Source organism: Salvelinus sp. IW2-2015, linkage group LG30 (assembly GCF_002910315.2).
Source record: "Salvelinus sp. IW2-2015 linkage group LG30, ASM291031v2, whole genome shotgun sequence".
NCBI lineage: Eukaryota > Metazoa > Chordata > Actinopteri > Salmoniformes > Salmonidae > Salvelinus > Salvelinus sp. IW2-2015.
The window spans coordinates 22,346,273-22,365,067 of record NC_036869.1 but is presented as its reverse complement, the minus strand read 5'-3'; the positions used below and the strand labels follow the sequence as shown (position 1 = coordinate 22,365,067).

Sequence of the window (18,795 nt, the reverse complement as noted above, 5' to 3'; positions counted from 1 at the left end):
GACATTACAAAAAAGTGTTTTCAAAAGCCCTCTGCAGTTGGCTGACCTCTCGCTGGTTGATCAAAGCATTTAAACAAATAATTAGAGAAAACATCAGACGGAGTCTGGCTGGTTYCAGCAGCTGCCAGAAAAACAGAGAYTACGTCCCAAATGACACCCTACTCCCAATATAGTGCACTACTTTTGTCGTCAAAAGTAGTTCTCTATATAAGGAATAGGGTGCCATTTTGGACGAATAGAGTGCCTCCACCAGAGACTAAATTAAGAGTGTGTAATAACGCAACCACATGGTCGCCACAAAAACAGCCTTTATGGGCTCCCACTCAAAACCTCGTCTCGGCAACATCTGTGTTCTCATGGTGTTATGCCAAACTCTGTGCTCGAGGAATGAAGAGAAAAGCCACCCCAGGAAGGAGAAATTAAACAGCACGTCCATTTAAAAAGCCACAATGGTGAGTTGTCCTCAATATGCAGGGGATCACAACGTGATCAGAGATGGCAATTAGACAGAGAGCGATGTGGAGAAAGATGGGGAGAGCAAGAAGTTGAGAAAAGCGTAAGGAGTGGGAGGGATAGATGGATAGAGAAAGAGCGCAATAGAGAAACTGCTAGAGATAAAATGAGAGAGAGAAGGGGAGATCATCGCTACGTACTACAGTATATAACAGCGGGAGAAAGAGAAAGTTGCATGTGGGACAAAAGTGACACGGAGCGAAGCAGTGAGAGATGGGAGGCTTGGAGCACTCTATACTTTCATTCCCTCTGTACTCTCATAGGGCCAGCCAGCCATGGTCCCTGTCAGGCGTGTAGTGCTGTCGGAGCGCGGAGCAGTGGTGCTCCCTCTTTGTTGCGTGGAAGCTACACAAAACAATGAAATGCCTACTCGCAATAAAGCAGTCCTCGCAAACAGTGCAATGATATTAGAGGCTAAATGAATTTGTATTTACATTCGGCTATAGCCTACAAATAGCTATACTGCGTAGTTGTATGATTGTTGTTTGTTCCTGAACTGGCCGAATGGCAGAGCTAGCCTTCAGCACCACTTAACATCATTGCGCGATCCTGKSGCTGTCCTTTCAGCGCCACTTAAAATGTCTCACCAAGATCCGTTTTCTACGCCTAACAGTAATACTGAACACTTATTATTGTTACAAATAGAAAATGATCATGTCTCACAATGGCGCTCGTTTAGTAAAGTGGGATCCAAGCTGGTATCAATGTCTTACAAGATCACATAATGATRATTGTGCGTGTTACATAACAGAACCTAATATAATACCATAGCATCGTAGGACTATAACGTTGCTGTTACACCACAAACACCTCCTCATCTCTAATTATATGTTAGGATGGTTAGCTGAAGCAGTATGGTCTATTTGTTTTATCAAGCAACAAAACTCAGAGGGCAGGATTTATGCTTTGGTTGAAACAGAATACAAGAAAGGCTAGTAATTTGTTAACACCATCTGCTCTAATTCACTCACAAAACAGTAATTCGTGAAACTGATTAAGATGAATCAAATGATTGGCATGGAGATGAAGTTTGGACCTTTCACCTGTAAAAAAAAAAAACATGAAGAAATATCATTGCCTATTTTGAAATTAGGTAGCCTGCTATGCGTAACTTGGTGTTTGAAGGGATTAAAAATTGAAAATGTGCTTTAGACAATGTGTCAACAGTATAGCTTCCGTCCCTCTCCTCGCCCCTACCTGGGCTCGAACCAGGGACCCTCTGCACACAACAACAGCCAMCCTCGAAGCATCGTTACCCATCGCGCCACAAAAGCCAAGGCCTTTGCAGAGCAAGGGGAACAACTACTTCAAGGTCTCAGAGCGAGTGACGTCGCCGATTGAAACGCTATTAGCGCACCACACCACTAACTAGCTAGCCATTTCACATCGGTTACATGTGGTCATAGRCAGACTTTGCAATTGGAGGATGCATTTTATGCACATTCTATAAATGATAGGCTATTCAATTGGCTACATCTGTCGGTACAAACTTGGAGGAAATTATGTCATTTACATATTTTTTGTGTTGCACTCCCGCACCCCAAAAAATAGCACAAGGACCAATGGTATAGTGCTGACACAGCACCACACAAAGCACTGAGGGCCCTGGAGTCACGCCAATGGTGACGTCATTATCCCTATCAGCAGAACAAAACAGAGCTGAGCTGAGGCCAGTCTGGATGGCCACTACACTGAGAGGGAGGCAAAGAGAAAGAGRGTTGAGAGATGGAGCGAGAGATGTAGGGCAAAGATACAGAGACCGGCAGGGAAAGAGGGAGTTTGCTGACGACACAACAGCGGTAGGCCTGATCACTGACAACGATGAGACAGCCTATAGGGAGCAGGTCAGAGACATGGCAGTGCAGTGTGGTGCCAGGGAAACAACCTCTCCCTGAATGTGAGCAAGACAAAGGAGCTGATCATGGACTACAGGAAAAAGGTGGGCCGAACAGGCCYCCATTAACATCGACAGGGCTGTAGAGGAGCGGGTCGAGAGTTTCAAGTTCCTTGGTGTCCACATCACCAACAAACTATCATGGTCCAAACACACCAAGACAGTCGTGAAGAGGGCACGACAACACCTACAGCTGCACMATCGAGAGCATCCTGACCGGTTGCATCACCGCCTGGTATGGCAACTGCTCGGCGTCTGACCATAAGGCGCTACAGAGGGTAGTGCGTATGACCTAGTACATCCCTGAGGCCAAGCTTCCTGCTATCCAGGACCTCTATACTAGGCGTGTCAGATGAAAGCCCAAACAATTGTCAAAGACTCCAGTCACCCAAGTCATAGACTGCTCTCTCTGCTACCGCACGGCAAGCGGTACCCGGAGCACCAAGTAAAGAGTCCAAAAGGCTCCTTAACAGCTTCTACCCCCAAGCCATAAGACTGCTGAACAATGAATCAAAATGGCCACCTGGACTATTTACATTGACACCCCTCATTTTTTACACTGCTGCTACTCGCTGTTTATTGTCTATGCATAGTCACTTCACCCCTACCTACATGTACAAATTACCTCGACTAACCTGTAGTTCCGCACATTGACTCGGTACCGGTACCCCCTGTATATAGCGTCGTTATTATTATTTTAAACTTTTTTTWMAATTATTTTTTACTTTAGTAGGTAAATATTTTCTCAACTCTTTCTTGAATCTCCCTGTTGGTTAAGGGCTGTTGTATTCGGCGCATGTGACAAATAAAGCTCGATTTGAAGAGAGAGAAGGGGGAAAGGGGGATAGACTGGGGGGGAGAGTGGAGAGAAAAAAAAACAGCACGAGGTGGAGTGAGGTGAGTTTAGAAAAGCAAAGAGTTCAAGGGTAGAAAAGCAGGGGAGAGTACCAGCGCTCTAGAAAGAAAGCAGCTCCCCCATTCCAACATAGTAGTAGGCGGTATCCTTAGTGTTGTGTGGAGGAACACTAACCTCTGTGGTCGAGAGCACCGTATCCTCATCCAGACTGAGCACAGCGTCGGTGACAATGGTCTCGTAGGGCAGGAAGCGACTGCTCATCACCTGCAAAGGGAGACAGAGAGCACACAGGGTCAGCACACTGTCCTCAGTAGTTCAGCTGGTAGAGCATGGCGGTTGCAACACCAGAACAGAGGGTTTGATTCCCGGAACCACCCGTATGGAAAATGTATGCACGCGTGACTAAGTCGCTTCGAATAAAAGCATCTGCTACATGGCATATATTATTATACATTATAACAGCCCGGTGCAAGGGTGGGATGCAAATACAACTGTGGTAGCCATGCTGGTTAAGTGTACCTTGAAATCTAAATCACAGACAGTGTCACCAGCAAAGCACCCCCACACAATCAMACCTCCTCCTCCATGCTTCATGGTGGGAACCACACATGTGGAGATCATCCGTTCACCTACTCAGCGGTTGGACGCAAAGATCTAAGAGTCATTATACCAAAGGATAGATTTCCACCGGTCTAATGTCCATTGCTCGTGTTTCTTGGCCCAATCAAGCCTCTTCTTATATATTGGTGTCCTTTAGTAGTGGTTTCTTTGCAGTAATTCAACCATGAATGCCTGATTGACGCAGTCTCCTCTGAACAGTTGATGTTGAGATGTGTCTGTTACTTGAACTCTGAAGCATTTATTTGGGCTGCAATTTCTGAGGCTGGTAACTCAAATGAACATATCCTCTGCAGCAGAGGTAACTCTGGGTCTTCCTTTCTGTGGCGGTCCTCATGAGAGCCAGTTTCATCATCACGCTTGATGGTTTTTGYGACTGCACTTGAAGAAATGTTCCACATTGACTGACCTTCGTGTCTTAAAGTAATGATGGACTGTTATTTCTTTTTGCTTATTTGAGCTGTTCTTGTCATAATATGGACTTGGTCTTTCACCAAATACCACCACTACCTTGTCACAACACAACTGATTGGCTCGAACGCATTAAGGAAAGAAATTCCACAAATTAACTTTTAACAAGGCACACCTGTTTATTTGAAATGCATTCCAGGTGACTACCTCATGAAGCTGGTTGAGAGAATGCCAAGAGTGTGCAAAGCTGTCATCAAGGCAAAGGGTGGCTACTTTTAAGAACCTCAAATATAATCTTGATTTGTTTAACCATTTTTTGGTTACTACAGGATTCCATACGTGTTATTTCTTAGTTTTGACGTCACTATTATTCTACAATGTAGAAAATAGTCAAAATAAAGAAAAACCCTTGAATGAGTAGGTGTCCAAACTTTTGACTGGTACTGTGTATTCACTAGAAATCAAATACCTCCCACACATACACACAGCCTCACTTTCAGCCAGAGAACCGCACACGCTACACACGCGCGCTTCACGCACACACTACCCCCCCTTTCAAACACTTTGTGTAACAGCCACCCACTTCCTCGTAACCTTTTCTCTGGAGAAAGACTCAGCCCTGACGGTCGGGTCATTCCAAGAATCCCTGTTCTTTCGAAAAGTTGCCATTTATATAAAGCATAGTATTGTGTGTGTTGGGAGTGTGTGTATAATGCATAAAGCGTTGGGTAGAGAGGCTAGAGAAGAGAGRCTGATGTGTCAGAAATACACAGGTGGCCTCTTAACACGTCATACCCACCGGCCGCTGCCACAAAGTGCCCTAAACGGAACACATCTTGGCATCCTAAGCCAAATGACTCATCAGATCGCTGTGTGCTGTGGAACTGTATGTGGCAGAGAAGTACGACTTGATAACACAACTGACTCAAAATGTCTACAATTCCAAGCCACGTTTTAGTCGCTGAGACAGSCCCCCCCYCCCCAAAAAAACAATCCTTCCCCTTCGTTCCGTTCTTTGCATTTCCACTGACGTGGTGGAAAAAGAGAGTAAAGAGAGTGAAAGAGAGAGGGGGGGGGGATTGAGGATGAGACTTGTGTTCCCATCACAGATGGTTTGTAACGTTAGAAGTGTGACACGTTCGCCTGGGAGGGCTCGTACGCACTAGGAATGTAAGCTCTTAGAGGGAAGAATCAGCCTCCGACACTCCTCAGAGAGCAAGAGAGAGGGAAGGAGATAGAGGGCGAAGGAGAGAAAGAGGGAGAGGAAGAGAGGAGAGGGAGATGGGAAGAGAGAGAAAGAGGGTTGGAAAGTTGGAAAGAGAAAAACAGTGACTGCAAGAGAGAGACACACAAAGACAGAGAGAGACAGAGTGAGAGAAAGGGCCAACAAAATGTGTTGTGTAAACCACAACACTGCTTGGTGGCTCGCTGGGCCTTAAATTGAAGAGTCGTAAAGCAGTGGGCGCATGGCCACCATGCCAGCCCAGAGATGCCAGGAATAGCTCCTCTCCTTCTGTACTCATACTACCCACTACTGGGCTGGTGGCTCAGAGAGGCTTGCCACGTTTGGCTGGGACCGCCACAGTAAACAACGAGCCAGCCGCAAGCGTAACAAACCACAGACCTGGGTGGTACTCAACTCCGGCCGTTGTCGCCGACCCACAGCCAAAGACAACGCTCCCCCTGTGATTGACAGCGTAAGAAAACCAGAGATGTGGAGAGAAACCAAACCCCCACCCGCTCCGTTGGGACTGATGAGTGAGAGAAACCAGTCAATTTGATTGACAGCTCAACAAAAGTTTAGGTGTTATAGTGAGCCTTACTAACACCCCACTTCAGCCTCTCAAACTACGGACTCAGATCACACTTCCGGTGTCAACTTTTGACCTCTCGCGATGAGGGCGTAGAGAGACCAAGACACTTTAGTAGAACCCCCTACGGAACACTGACAGACTACAAAGCGATGTCAAGCTAATCTCCGAACAGATTTTTAGAGGTCATTTCCTCGACAACCTACTTTACCTAAACAATGGTTTATGGCTTGGAATTGCAAAGTCAGCTGTCAGCTTATGACATCTGCTTTTCATGCATTATGCAGCTTCAAGGTCAAGGATGGTTTATTATGAAGATGCCTAGAAACTACTTATCCAATAGAAATCCCTGATCACACTTTAAGGCGATGTCATGGCGACGTTAGCTAGTTAAGCTCATGCGCGGAAGGCGCTCCTTCAATATAAGGTTGCTTTTGACTATATATATAGTTTTCAGTTTGTTGATTTCACGAGGTTGGAGTATTACCATGTTCAGCTACTTAAAAGTGCTGCACATAGAATGTATTTGTATTTTTGCATTGTAATTTAAGAAAATGTCCATAAATATATCTGCAGTTATAGTGGAAAGATATTGTTTCACAGTWTTACTTACCCACCAGTGCTGCGATTGGCTGTGATATTCGCCTATTCATTTCTCCCGCCGGAGCGGCATTTGTTGTCAAGATGGGAAAACTGTTTTGACTGTGTGGCTGTGTTATCTAGATGAAATCAGGTCAAGCGGCCAATGTCGAAATCGCTTTGTCATTTCCTGGTTGCTAAAATTCGACACTGTTCGCTAAATGTCATTTTATGTGAGAAAACAAGTACTGGCTAGTGTAGGGAATTATTGTACCATCTAAATTTGTTTTGAACGCAGCCTGGTGCTGTTGCAATTCACCTACAGTGGCTTGGCATTTCTCCTATTTTGGTGCTTACAACGTGGAATTAAAATAGATTTTTGGGGGGTTTGTATCATTTGATTGATTTACACAACATGCCTACCACTTCGAAGATGCACAAATATTTATTGTGAAATAAGACAAACTTGAGCGTGCATAGCTGTTCACCCCCCAAAGTCAATACTTTGTAGAGCCACCTCTTGCAGCAATTACAGCTGCAAGTCTCTTGGGGTATGTCTCTATAAGCTTGGCACATCYAGCCCCTGGGATTTTTGCCCATTCTTCAAGGCAAAACTGCTYYAGTTCCTTCAAGTTGGATGGGTTCCGCTGGTGTACAGCAATCTTTAAGTCATACCACAGATTCTCAATTGGATTGAGGTCTGGGCGTTGACTAGGTCATTCCAAGACATTTAAATGTTTCCCCTTAAACCAGTGTTGCTTTAGCAGTATGCTTAGGGTCATTGTCCTGATAGAAGGTTAACCTCTCAAATCTCTGGAAGACTGAAACAGGTTTCCCTCAATAATTTCCCTGTATTTAGCATCATTCATTATTCCTTCTATTCTGACCAATTTCCCAGTCCCTGCCAATGAAAAACATCCCCACAGCATGATGCTGCCACCACGCTTCACTGTGAGGATGGGTGTTCTCAGGGTGATGAGAGGTGTTGGGTTTGCGCCAGACATAGCATTTTCCTTGATGACCAAAAGGCTACATTTTAGTCTCATCTGACCAGAGTACCTTCTTCCATATGTTTGGGGAGTCTCCCACATGCCTCTTGGCGAACACCAAACTTGTTTGAATTTTTTTTTCTTTAAGCAATGGCTTTTTTTCTGGCCAATCTTCCGTAAAGTACAGCTCTGTGGAGTGTACGGCTTAAAGTGGTCCTATGGACATACTCCGATCTCTGCTGTGGAGCTTTGCAGCTCCTTCAGGGTTATCTTTGATCTTTTTGTTGCCTCTAATTAATGCCCTCCTTGCCTGGTCTGTGAGTTTTGGTGGGTGGCCCTCTCTTGGCAGGTTTGTTGTGGTGCCATATTCTTAATTTTTTAAAATAATGTATTTAAAATGGTGCTCTGTGGGATGTTCAAAGTTTCGCATATTTTTTTTATAACCCTGTACTTCTCCACAACTTTGTCCCTGACCTGTTTAGAGAGCTCCTTGGTCTTCATGGTGCCACTTGCTTGGTGTGCCCCTTGCTTAGTGGTGTTGCAGACTCTGGGGCCTTTCAGAACAGGTGTATATATACTGAGATCACGTGACACTTAAATAAATCCCACCTGTGTGCAATCTAACAAATTATGTTACTTCTGAAGGTAATTGGTTGCACCAGATCTTATTTAGGGGCTTCATAGCAAAGGGGGTGAAAACATATGCACACACCACTTTTCTGTTTTTTATTTTTTAGAATCTTTTGAAACAAGTAATTTTTCTCCCATTTCACTTCACCAATTTGGACTATTTTGTGTATGTCCATTACATGAATAATTTAAATTGATTTTGAGGTTGTAATGCAACAAAATAGGAAAAACGCCAATGGGGATGAATACTTTTGCAAGGCACTGTAACTTCCACACAGGGGATAAATGCTATGTGCAGCACCTTTTAAACATTGAATATAAATTGTGTCTTTAGAAATAGAGAAAATAAACTACCAAGGAATAATTTTTCACTTCTCTCATTGACTTCCCAAACCACAAACCCCGGTCTCGTCTGTCGAGTCTTCTTCGCGAAGCGTTCCCGGAAGTATTGCGATGTTGGGCCTCTGGGTTTATAAACCCTGGTCAAGTTCTCAGACGATCAAAGCATAGACACGCCAAAATTATGGCATTGAACGAAGCTTGGGGGCATAGAGAAACCAAAATGGCGGCCCAGCTCACCTTATTTTCTCCCTCGATGACAATGACGGGCACGGAGGTGGCAGGCCAGCGGTGCTTAGCAGGGAGAGGCTTGTCACAGTTCCACAGCACAATGATCTGAGACAGATGAGAGAGAGATGGGGGGGAGAGAGATAGACAGACGAGATAAAGAGAGGAGACAGTGATTGAGAAGATAGGAGGGGTAAAGGTGGAGAGAGAGGAGGAGAGAGATCTCATGAGAATCACAGCTATGACATTCTAAAATGACACTTCATTTGCATTTTTATTTATTAACCACACTACATTCCCCCATCGTACGTCTTTAACATTTCTCATTATCTAATTTGAAACTGACATTTCAATCCATCCAAACACCCCACAGTTAAATTGAATTGAGTGACAAAACGTCTGGTGAAGGGGATCCCTTTTCACCTTTTCAACAATAGCGCCTCGGACCATGTTTTACATGAGGGCTACAAGGGAACTGTGTGTTCTGTGCCCTTGTGACCGACTTCCCTAACATGTAATTATACCTCGAGCTAAGTTTAACGATCCACTTCACTTTGACACCCAGCCACATGCATGTTTAATGGAGGGACAACGCGAAACCCGAATGCGCGACTACACAGGGATACGGTGAGTCCCTTGCTTCTCTCACACACATGCTTTTGTTTCTCTCCAGCTGACACGGGCGATAACGTGTACGAGAGAGAGACGGGCAGAGCGATGGCTGGATGGATGATGGCTTGTAAAGGGATGAGCAACGCTCACAGCAATGTGTTGAATGGACAGTGCTAAGACACACACTGTCAGAGCAACGTGAGAATCCGTGCTTAGATGGATCTATTCCTGCTTTCCTCTGATGATGACAGAAGTTGGCAGGCAGATGGTGTCTCTGTCAACCTGCCAGCTGGGTGGGTGGGTGGGTGTGTGAGAGAGAGGGGAGAGTGTGTGCATGTTCGAGTGGGTTGTATGTATGTGTGTTTAGTGTGTTCCCGTTTGTGTTGCAGTGGGAGTGTGTCTAGGTGTGCGTGTCAGTGATGTGAGCGACAGACGCACACCACTCCTCTGTAAAACTGTGGAGCACACACACACACACACACACACAGCAGGAGGTCCACAATCTCTGCATGCATGTCTCTGCCAGAGCCGGCTCAAAAGGCTTTCTTGCTCTCAATTTTCTCTCCCCCGCCCTCTCCCTTTCATTCTCTCCCTCCCATTCATTATTTATATCCCTCTCTTCTCCACCTCCTCGTCCACTTCCCCGGGCCCCCTCAACATGGAAGTCTTAGTGGGCTGAGAGCGAGATGCTAGAAAATGTTGATCAATTTAATATGTACCTGGCTCTCCGCTTTGCACAGGGAGCCTGGAAGGTCAAATACAAAACACTTCTATAGACGGGAGGGTTGCACACCTCACTATACGTTGGGAAACATCTAAGAAGCATTAGGGTGGAGTGTGTGTGTAACACATTATAGTACATCGGGGGGGGGGGGGGTTTAATCGGGGGGGTAGACTTTGGTTTAATTTCCCCAGCCCTGGTTAAAACCAGCAAAGGGATCAATACTACTTGTACCTAGTTGGGCCACGGGGCTTTCAGACGGACACGCACGCACAGCCACAGGCACGCACACAGAGAGAGAGATGGAGTTGGTACCATGGAGACAGATTCCCGATCGGTACATACCCACCTTTCTAATTCAATCCACAGCAGTTAACTCAGACGGTAGAGAGAGGTTGGGTCCTCTATTGGTGATGGAGAAGTGTCATTTTAAAAACTGGCTCGGCAAAAATGCTATGAAATCACTCACAGTTGGAGTAATATTGGGTTTCGGGAGAGTTTCGACAATTGAAGGGACACACAGGAATGTGCACACGCCAAACACACACACACGTTTGTGGCTTCTTACCTGTGCACAGTACTGTGATTTGGCAACAGACACCAGCAGCTTGAGGATGGGCTGGGATTGGGAGACCAGGGGGGTGACTGCATGGATGACTGCCGTGAACTTGGGATGCGGTTTTATTCCTGGAACATAACACAGATCAAATCGTACAGTATCACCGGTAAGGTTTGACACCTACAGTACAGACAAACATACTATTTGTTACAGTTGGAGGGCTGGAGCACAGACAAACAGAAAGTAAGATATTGACGTCACTCTGTCTTGTATGACCGAACAAAGAGACACAAATATTGGTGATTCTCAGAAGTTCAGCGTCCTCTAGGGACATTTATTTTGATATCTCCAAATCCATCAGTTTGTTCAAAGTCATTATCCTCAGTCTCCTCAATTACCGCAGGCATAGCAAAAATCTCCTCCCCAAAAAAAGACAAAACATTAGGGAGAAATCACTAAACTAGACCTAAATTGTGCCTTCTCTGTATTTTTTCACATTGTAGTTATCGGTGGTCAAGGCTTTAGTATTTACTTATAGACCATGCTTACATAACCCGTTGATTATGACCTCATTGTTTACGAGATGAAAGGAGACTTCTTATTAAATGACTGATCCCACTGGGCGTGCGAGTCGCAYCCACAACACAAATCATTTTTGATGACCTACGGTAAACAAACGAGAGTTCGAGTTATTGGCTCCTCGTAATAACAGATTGGATTCAGTGTCATTGCGACATAGATGGAACGCAGGAGACTCTGTCTTGTTCAAGGCATCCAACACTCCACCCTCCACCTGGTCTCTTTAAAAACGGCCACATGCTTAAAATTGTCAGCTCTGTGACAAACAAATAAAACTCGCCGCGGGGTAATCCATGCTTGTCGCTGCGCGATTGTTTTAATATCTGCGCCTCGCACCAAGGTGCTCGATCAAAAGGGTTGTGAATTGAGGSAGCCGACTTCATCGACGAGATGAAGATGGATTTACATGGAGGAAAAGAGCACCCTATCTTTTGAGCGTGGCCAATAGGGTTCTGGTCAGTAGTGCACTGTATTAGGGTACGAGCAGCCATTTGGGACACATAAAAGGCCTTTGAGGTCACAGATTGTTACAGGGGCACAGTTTGTGTTGGTGAACCGGCGCAGTGGTATATGGCGTGTTCGCCGAGTGGAACGAACATCTGACTGACTGACCGTTTGGCGTGTCAGTGGGCCTAATGCGAGCATCAATCAAGGGTACTTTGAGTAATGGTGTTTTATAGCCGCTGTAACAAGTCAATTGATAAGGTGGGACAGCGTGTCAGCTACATAGTTGTTTAAGACTGTCACGGCTGGCGGTCAAGGTTCTGGAAACAACGGTTTCTCATTTCAAGGATGTTTGAAGGGGAGCTAGTAGCTAGTATATATTATAGGATAAGAGCGATGTTTAAGAAGACACAAGGTCTCTACACATAACAAAGACTGTGTGTACGTAGTACGTCCTACTTGACCGAACACATAATGAGTTGATATATTCTAGTGAGGCAACTTTGAGCAAGGTAACTTTCCATGTGTAGCCCTAATATATCTATAGCTCAAGAAGTCTTGGGTAAAGGACTGCTGTTGCACAGACACTGAACGACTRGTTCTACCATGCAATGAATGCGATGGAGGTGGCGAGTTTTTCCTAGCCAATGTGTTTCTGCTTGTGCCCTTTGGGGTCCAGACCGGGTAACTGTATAAGGACTGTGACAACTGCTGGTGTGAAAAGGCCGCATAAATACATTTGATTGATTGAGAGGAGTACTCACCTAGGGTGGCGTAGTAGAAGGGGAAGTCTCCCAGGTGGGCAGAGTACTGTGGCAGGGCGAAGAGCCCCCCGGGGTGGCTGTTCCACATCAAGGTGCTCCTGGACTCCTGCTGCAGCACCCGGTCCTGGATGATCTGAGGGCAAGAGCGGATGGTTGGAGGTTAAACCAACAAAACATCCATATATAGACACTAAACACCAGTCACTCAAAACCGATAACCCTAGTGTCTATATTATTAATTAATGTGGTGGTGGTAGGTGTGTCCAGTAGAGTGAAACATTCAGAATGTTTCAGATAGCTGTATAATGCAGTAAACCAGGCCTATCCAACCCTGTTCCTGGAGGGCGACAGTCCTGTAGGTTCACACTCCAATCCTAATCTCGCGCACCGGATTCTAAGAATTAGCTGGTTGATCAACTGAATCAGGTTAGTTACAACTGGGGTTGGATTGAACATCTACAGGAAGCTACTGTAGCTCTCCGGGAACAGGGTTGGAGAGCCCTGTAGTCGACTGATCCTGTTCAGTAAACTACAGAYGGCGACAGGGTAATGTCAACCGCATTACTTGATTTCTATTTGCAATGCTCTGAAAACGGTTTCAGCCACCTAATACTGCGAGACGTCGAACAGGAGCCGATACATCTGTAACGCAGTACGTGTGCGGACGCCCGTCAGTCATTCAAATAGAAGCTATGCCCMAAAAAATACTTCACACACCCGAACAAACCAGTTATGCTTTAGTGAAACACCAGTCACTCCAATGAGGAGTYCATTCATTCCCCACACAAATAGACCAGTCACTCSCATCCAAACACCAATACTGGACCGGCCATTTTCCCCTGTTGCTTTCTCTGCGGGGGGATGCAATTTGCTTCTGCTGTGTTATTGAGGCACGCAAGAAAGAGATATTACCACTGTGCCCTTGAGCAAGGGCTAAATTGCTTTCCGTAAAACAGATAGGTTTGCAGCCGTGTTTTACGGCTCTCTATTGAATCCTGTGGTGGTGGACTAGGTGGCGGGGTGACTTGGCCGTTGGCTTGGCAACAATGTGAAAAGTCTCGGGTGGTTGTAGATAGAAAGCGACAGAGGCGACTCGAGACGGGAAGTAATAATACCGCTGGAGGGGTCTTTGTTTGTTTGTTAGGATCCCCGTAAGCTTTTGCAGTAGCAGCAGCTACTCTTCCTGGGGTCCACAAAAAACACGACAGGTAACAAGAAACACTGATAGTCAATGACAGTCACACAAATGTTAAATACAACGATATACAAACATTACGACAAAAAGTGTGTGTTTTAAAGGGTGTCCCCTCACAGACCCCACCGTTCCATGAGATGTTGTTTAATCCGTTTTTTTTTTTAAAGGTCACTTTGCTTTTTGCTTGAGTAATTGGAGATCCATGCAATCACGGCTGTGTACAATAGTGTAATAATATTGACAAAGCGATAAAAATGAATCTGCGAAGGCGGCGATAAAAGGGGGGGAAAAGAAACGACAGAGGCAGTTTTCCCGCTGCTACGGCTCCTCGGGGCAGTCAATAAGAATTTACCTCGACCCAACAGATTAACTTGGAATCCTTAAGCTTCTCAATAAAATGCAGTCACCAACTTAAAACTGGGGCCTTAAYACCTKAKGGGGGGGGGGGGGGGKTWCTCTGACACAATGTAGCCTCCCAACAGCTGCAATTAGCAAATTAGGAGGATGATACATGGAAACACACTAATTCCGTTTAACAGATGCGTTTAATAGGTGTGCCGGGATGTGGCGGGAACAGGGAAGGCTCCATTGGCTTTGTGATTGGTCGAAACAATCTCAACGTCCTGACAGGAAACGCAACTTGATTGGTTGGGCTTGTGCTCTCGCTTGTTTACTCACTCGCCAAATGAGCCGCCCGCCACACACAGACGCTGGTTTGTGTGTGAAGTCCGGAGAGGATGACAGGGAGTGAGTGTATGTGAGGAGATTAAATCTGTCGAGAGAGATGGGTGTGTGTGTGTGTGTGTGTGTGTATATCGGCCTAGATCTGCAGCTGAGAGCGAGACACCGCCGAATGAATAAACCATGGCACTCGTTATCTCGGGGCTGCCAAGGCAACGCCATTTACATATGTCACCCCCCGTTTCCCCCCTCTAACCCCCCACCAAATCTCTCTTACTCGTTTAGCTCTGGCTCACCCGTTTAGCCCTCATTTCTTTCTTGAACACATTCGCCACATAAAACAACACGGCTAAGTCACCGGGCTGTGCCGTGTTACAATCCCCCCTCAGCACAGTTAGGTCTGGGTACCACCGCCAAGCCGGGGCCCAGACACTGAGACGTGTGTGTGTGTGTGTGTGAGATAGCAGCGAACCCAGGTTGAGACTAGTAGAGATAAAAGGTGATTGGCGGGACAGACTAGAGATATCCACCAGGTTGGTGGGAGGCTAGCATGAATCCCCAGAATGGAGATATGGATGTGAGGCAAGAGGTTGGTTTAGCGCCAAGGCTGTGTAGAAAGTGGATACATTTGAGATTGGTGCAATGCCATTGCGTAATACTGTGCCCTATGAGCATTGAAAAGACATTAGGGCTGTCCGACGATTTTWATTTTTTCCATATATACAGACTCATCCTATGTGTTTTAATCAAATAATCTATATGCACGGAGCTTGTCTGATGCTTTAAGCTCACTGTTTGATGAAATAATTAGGACACACGAATGACTAGAGGGAGTCCGACCGCAATTGAGTTGATTTTGCCGGGCCGGGCTCAGACTTGCTRCGCTGTGTTAAAAAAAAAAAGACAGCRAGTGACTGTGTGACTAGCACCCGTTGTCTCCCTCTCCTCCCTGCTCCAGCGATCACTACAGAATATAGTGTTTTTCGTGCTTTCCGCGTTGCTGAAGCTGCAACATAATTACAGCCATTTCTGACTGAAAAGTTCTCTTACTGAAATCCCTCATTTGTTTACGAAAAACATTCCCTATTTCCTCAACCCTTGCTCTCTTTACGTGACACGTGTATGCATCACATGCACTCCTAACAGCAAAATGGATGCAGAGGACGTGACAAATAAACTCGAAAATGGGGGAATGTTTACTGGTTGCTCAGKAGGTTAAGTCAGACGTGTGGAATAAATTTGACTAGTTGYGGAAAATACTGGATAAAAAAAGAGCAAGCGTTGTGTGCGCCAAACAGGTGCTGTTATATTATTGAAAATACTTTGTTTTTGTTGAAAATATGTATTTTCAACATCTTGTGCTCAGAGTGGAAAGGGGGATCCATTTGAAACTATAGTGTGAGGGGTCTGTGTGCAAGGCTGGCTGGCATAAGGTAAGTCTAGCATGAGACAGAGACTTGGGAATAAACCGAGAGATTGCAGTGAGGCTAGTGTGACATTGGAACTCTGGACGAGAGAGATATTGATAGCTGAGGTGACGGAGAAAGAAAGCAGCGCTTGACATTCGCTTTTTTAGACACTTGTCCTTTTCCAAGTAGGACAGATTTTTTACTTGTCCGAAAGCTCAGGTCAGTTGTCTCCCCCCCAAAATGGGTCAAAAAGGTGACAAAATTGTGTTGTATGCTGCAAGAAACCACTTCACAAAATAACCACTTTAAATCACTGGTATTGACAATGGAAGATTGCTGCTCTCTGATCCCATGTATTATATCTCCTTCCGTTAACCCCCCCCCCAAAGTATAATACTGCACTGATAGGCTACTGTATAAAACATGAGGTCCGTCAACCCTCCATCTGGAGCTACTGGGTTTGCAGGCTTTTTATCCAGCCCTGCACAAACCCACCCGGTCAGGCGCCGAAGACTGTTATGGCAGCCCCCCGCACCTCTCTGATTCAGAGGGGATGGGTTAAATGCATTCAGTTGCACAACTGACTAGGAATCGCCCTTTCCCAGTTATCAAGGTACTGTTGAGCAGCYRATTTTTTTTATGTRGTTTGTTTGAGCAGGGCTGGAGCAAAAGCCTGCACACCCAGTGGCTCTCCTGGRGGATGGTTGGCCACCCTGCAACATTACAATTACAACCAAATACTTTGTCTTTGTGCGCAAAGCTGTCATCAAGGCAAAGAGTGGCTACTTTGAAGAATCTAAAATCTMAAATATATTTAACACTTTTTGGTTACTACATGATTCCACATGTGTTATTTCATAGTTTTRATGTATTCACTATTATTCTACAATGTAGAAAATAGTAAAAWATTAAGAAAAACCTTGGAATGAGTARGTGTGTCCAAACTTTTGACTGGTACTGTATATTAGAGGTCGACCGATTATGATTTTTCAAAGCTGATACAAATTATTTTTGGTCCTCCAATAATCTGTATAAATAATTTGTAATAATGACAATTACAACAATACTGAATGAACCCTTTTATTTTAACTTAATATAATACATAAATAAAATCTATTTAGTCTCAAATAAATAATGAAACATGTTCAATTTGGTTTAAATAATGCAAAAACACAGTGATGGAGAAGAAAGTAAAAGTGCAATATGTGCCATGTAAAAAAGCTAACGTTTAAGTTCCTTGCTCAGAACATGAGAACGCATGAAAGCTGGTGGTTCCTTTTAACATGAGTCTTCAATATTCCCAGTTAAGAAGTTTTAGGTTGTAGTTAGGGAAACTATGACGCGTCGACTATTTCTCTCAATACCATTTGAATTTCATATACCTTTGACTATTGGATGTTCTTATAGGMACYTTAGTATTGCCAGCCTAATCTCGGGAGWTGATAGGCTTGAAGTCATAAACAGCACTGTGTCGCAAACGCAGTAAAGTGCTGTTTGAATTAAAGCTAACGAGCCTGCTGTTGCCTACCACCGCTCAGTCAGACTGCTCTATCAAATATCTAATCATTGACTTAATTGTTCTTTCAGTGAAATACGGAACCACTCCGTATTTTGTCGAAAGGGTGGCAACCGTAAGTCTAAAATGTTGCTGTTACATTGCACAACCTTCAATGTTATGTCATAATTATGTAACATTCTAGCAAATTAATTACGGTCTACACATAATATATATATGTATAAATATATATATATAGCCTATCTAACCTCCAAACGAGCTTCAATGCCATACAACACTCCTTCCATGGCCTCCAACTGCTCTTAAACGCTAGTAAAACCAAATGCATGCTTTTCAAACCGTTCGTGCCTGCACCCGCACGCCGACTAGCATCACCACCCTGGACGGTTCCGACCTAGAATATGTGGACATCTATAAGTACCTAGGTGTCTGGCTAGACTGCAAACTCTCCTTCCAGACTCATATCAAACATCTTCAATCCAAAATCAAATCAAGAATCGGCTTTCTATTCCGCAACAAAGCCTCCTTCACTCACGCCGCCAAACTTACCCTAGTAAAACTGACTATCCTACCGATCCTCGACTTCGGCGATGTCATCTACAAAATAGCTTCCAAACACTCTACCAGCAAACTGGATGCAGTTTATCACAGTGCCATTCGTTTTGTTACTAAAGCACCTTATACGACCCACCACTGCGACCTGTATGCCCTAGTCGGCTGGCCCTCGCTACATGTTCGTCGTAGACCCACTGGCTCCAGGTCATCTACAAGGCTATGCTAGGTAAAGTGCCGCCTTATCTCAGTTACTGGTCACGATGGCTACACCCACCCGCAGCACGCGCTCCAGCAGGTGTATCTCACTGATCATCCCTAAAGCTAAAACCTCATTTGGACGCCTTTCCTTCCAGTTCTCTGCTGCCTGCGACTGGAACGAATTGCAAAAATCTCTGAAAGTTGGAGAATTTATCTCCCTCAACAACTTTAAAAATCTGCTATCCGAGCAGCTAACCGATCGCTGCAGCTGTACATAGTCCATCTGTAAACTACCCACCCAATTTACCTACCTCACCCCCCATACTGTTTTTATTTTATTTACTTTTCTGCTCTTTTGCACACCAGTATCTTATTCTTGCACATGATCATCTGATGATTTATCACTCCAGTGTTAATCTGCTAAATTGTAATTATTCGATTTATTGCCTACCTCATGCCTTTTGCACACATTGTATATAGATTCTCTTTTTTCTACCATGTTTATTGACTTGTTTATTGTTTACTCCATGTGTAACTCTGTGTTGTCTGTTCACACTGCTATGCTTTATCTTGGGCAGGTCGCAGTTGCAAATGAGAACTTGTTCTCAACTAGCCTACCTGGTTAAATAAAAGGTGAAAATAAAAAAAACTGCAAAATCGGCAGTGTATCAAATACTTGTTCTCCCGCACTGTG

General features: G+C 44.8%; 2 protein-coding genes across 2 annotated transcripts in view; one reads left to right on the top strand and one right to left on the bottom strand.

Annotated features, from left to right (window-relative positions):
* Positions 1-18,795, top strand: part of aard (alanine and arginine rich domain containing protein) — a 348,357-nt gene that overhangs the window by 121,582 nt on the left and 207,980 nt on the right. The window lies entirely within an intron of this gene.
* LOC111955132 (exostosin-1b) overlaps positions 1-18,795 on the bottom strand; it is a 98,165-nt gene that overhangs the window by 12,055 nt on the left and 67,315 nt on the right. Inside the window, exons 5-8 of the mRNA XM_023975230.2 lie at positions 12,548-12,680; positions 10,770-10,888; positions 8,881-8,976; positions 3,438-3,527 (exon numbers count right to left, since the gene is read on the bottom strand). Coding sequence (XP_023830998.1) covers positions 3,438-3,527; positions 8,881-8,976; positions 10,770-10,888; positions 12,548-12,680 — 438 coding nt within the window. The remainder of the gene's footprint in view (positions 1-3,437; positions 3,528-8,880; positions 8,977-10,769; positions 10,889-12,547; positions 12,681-18,795) is intronic.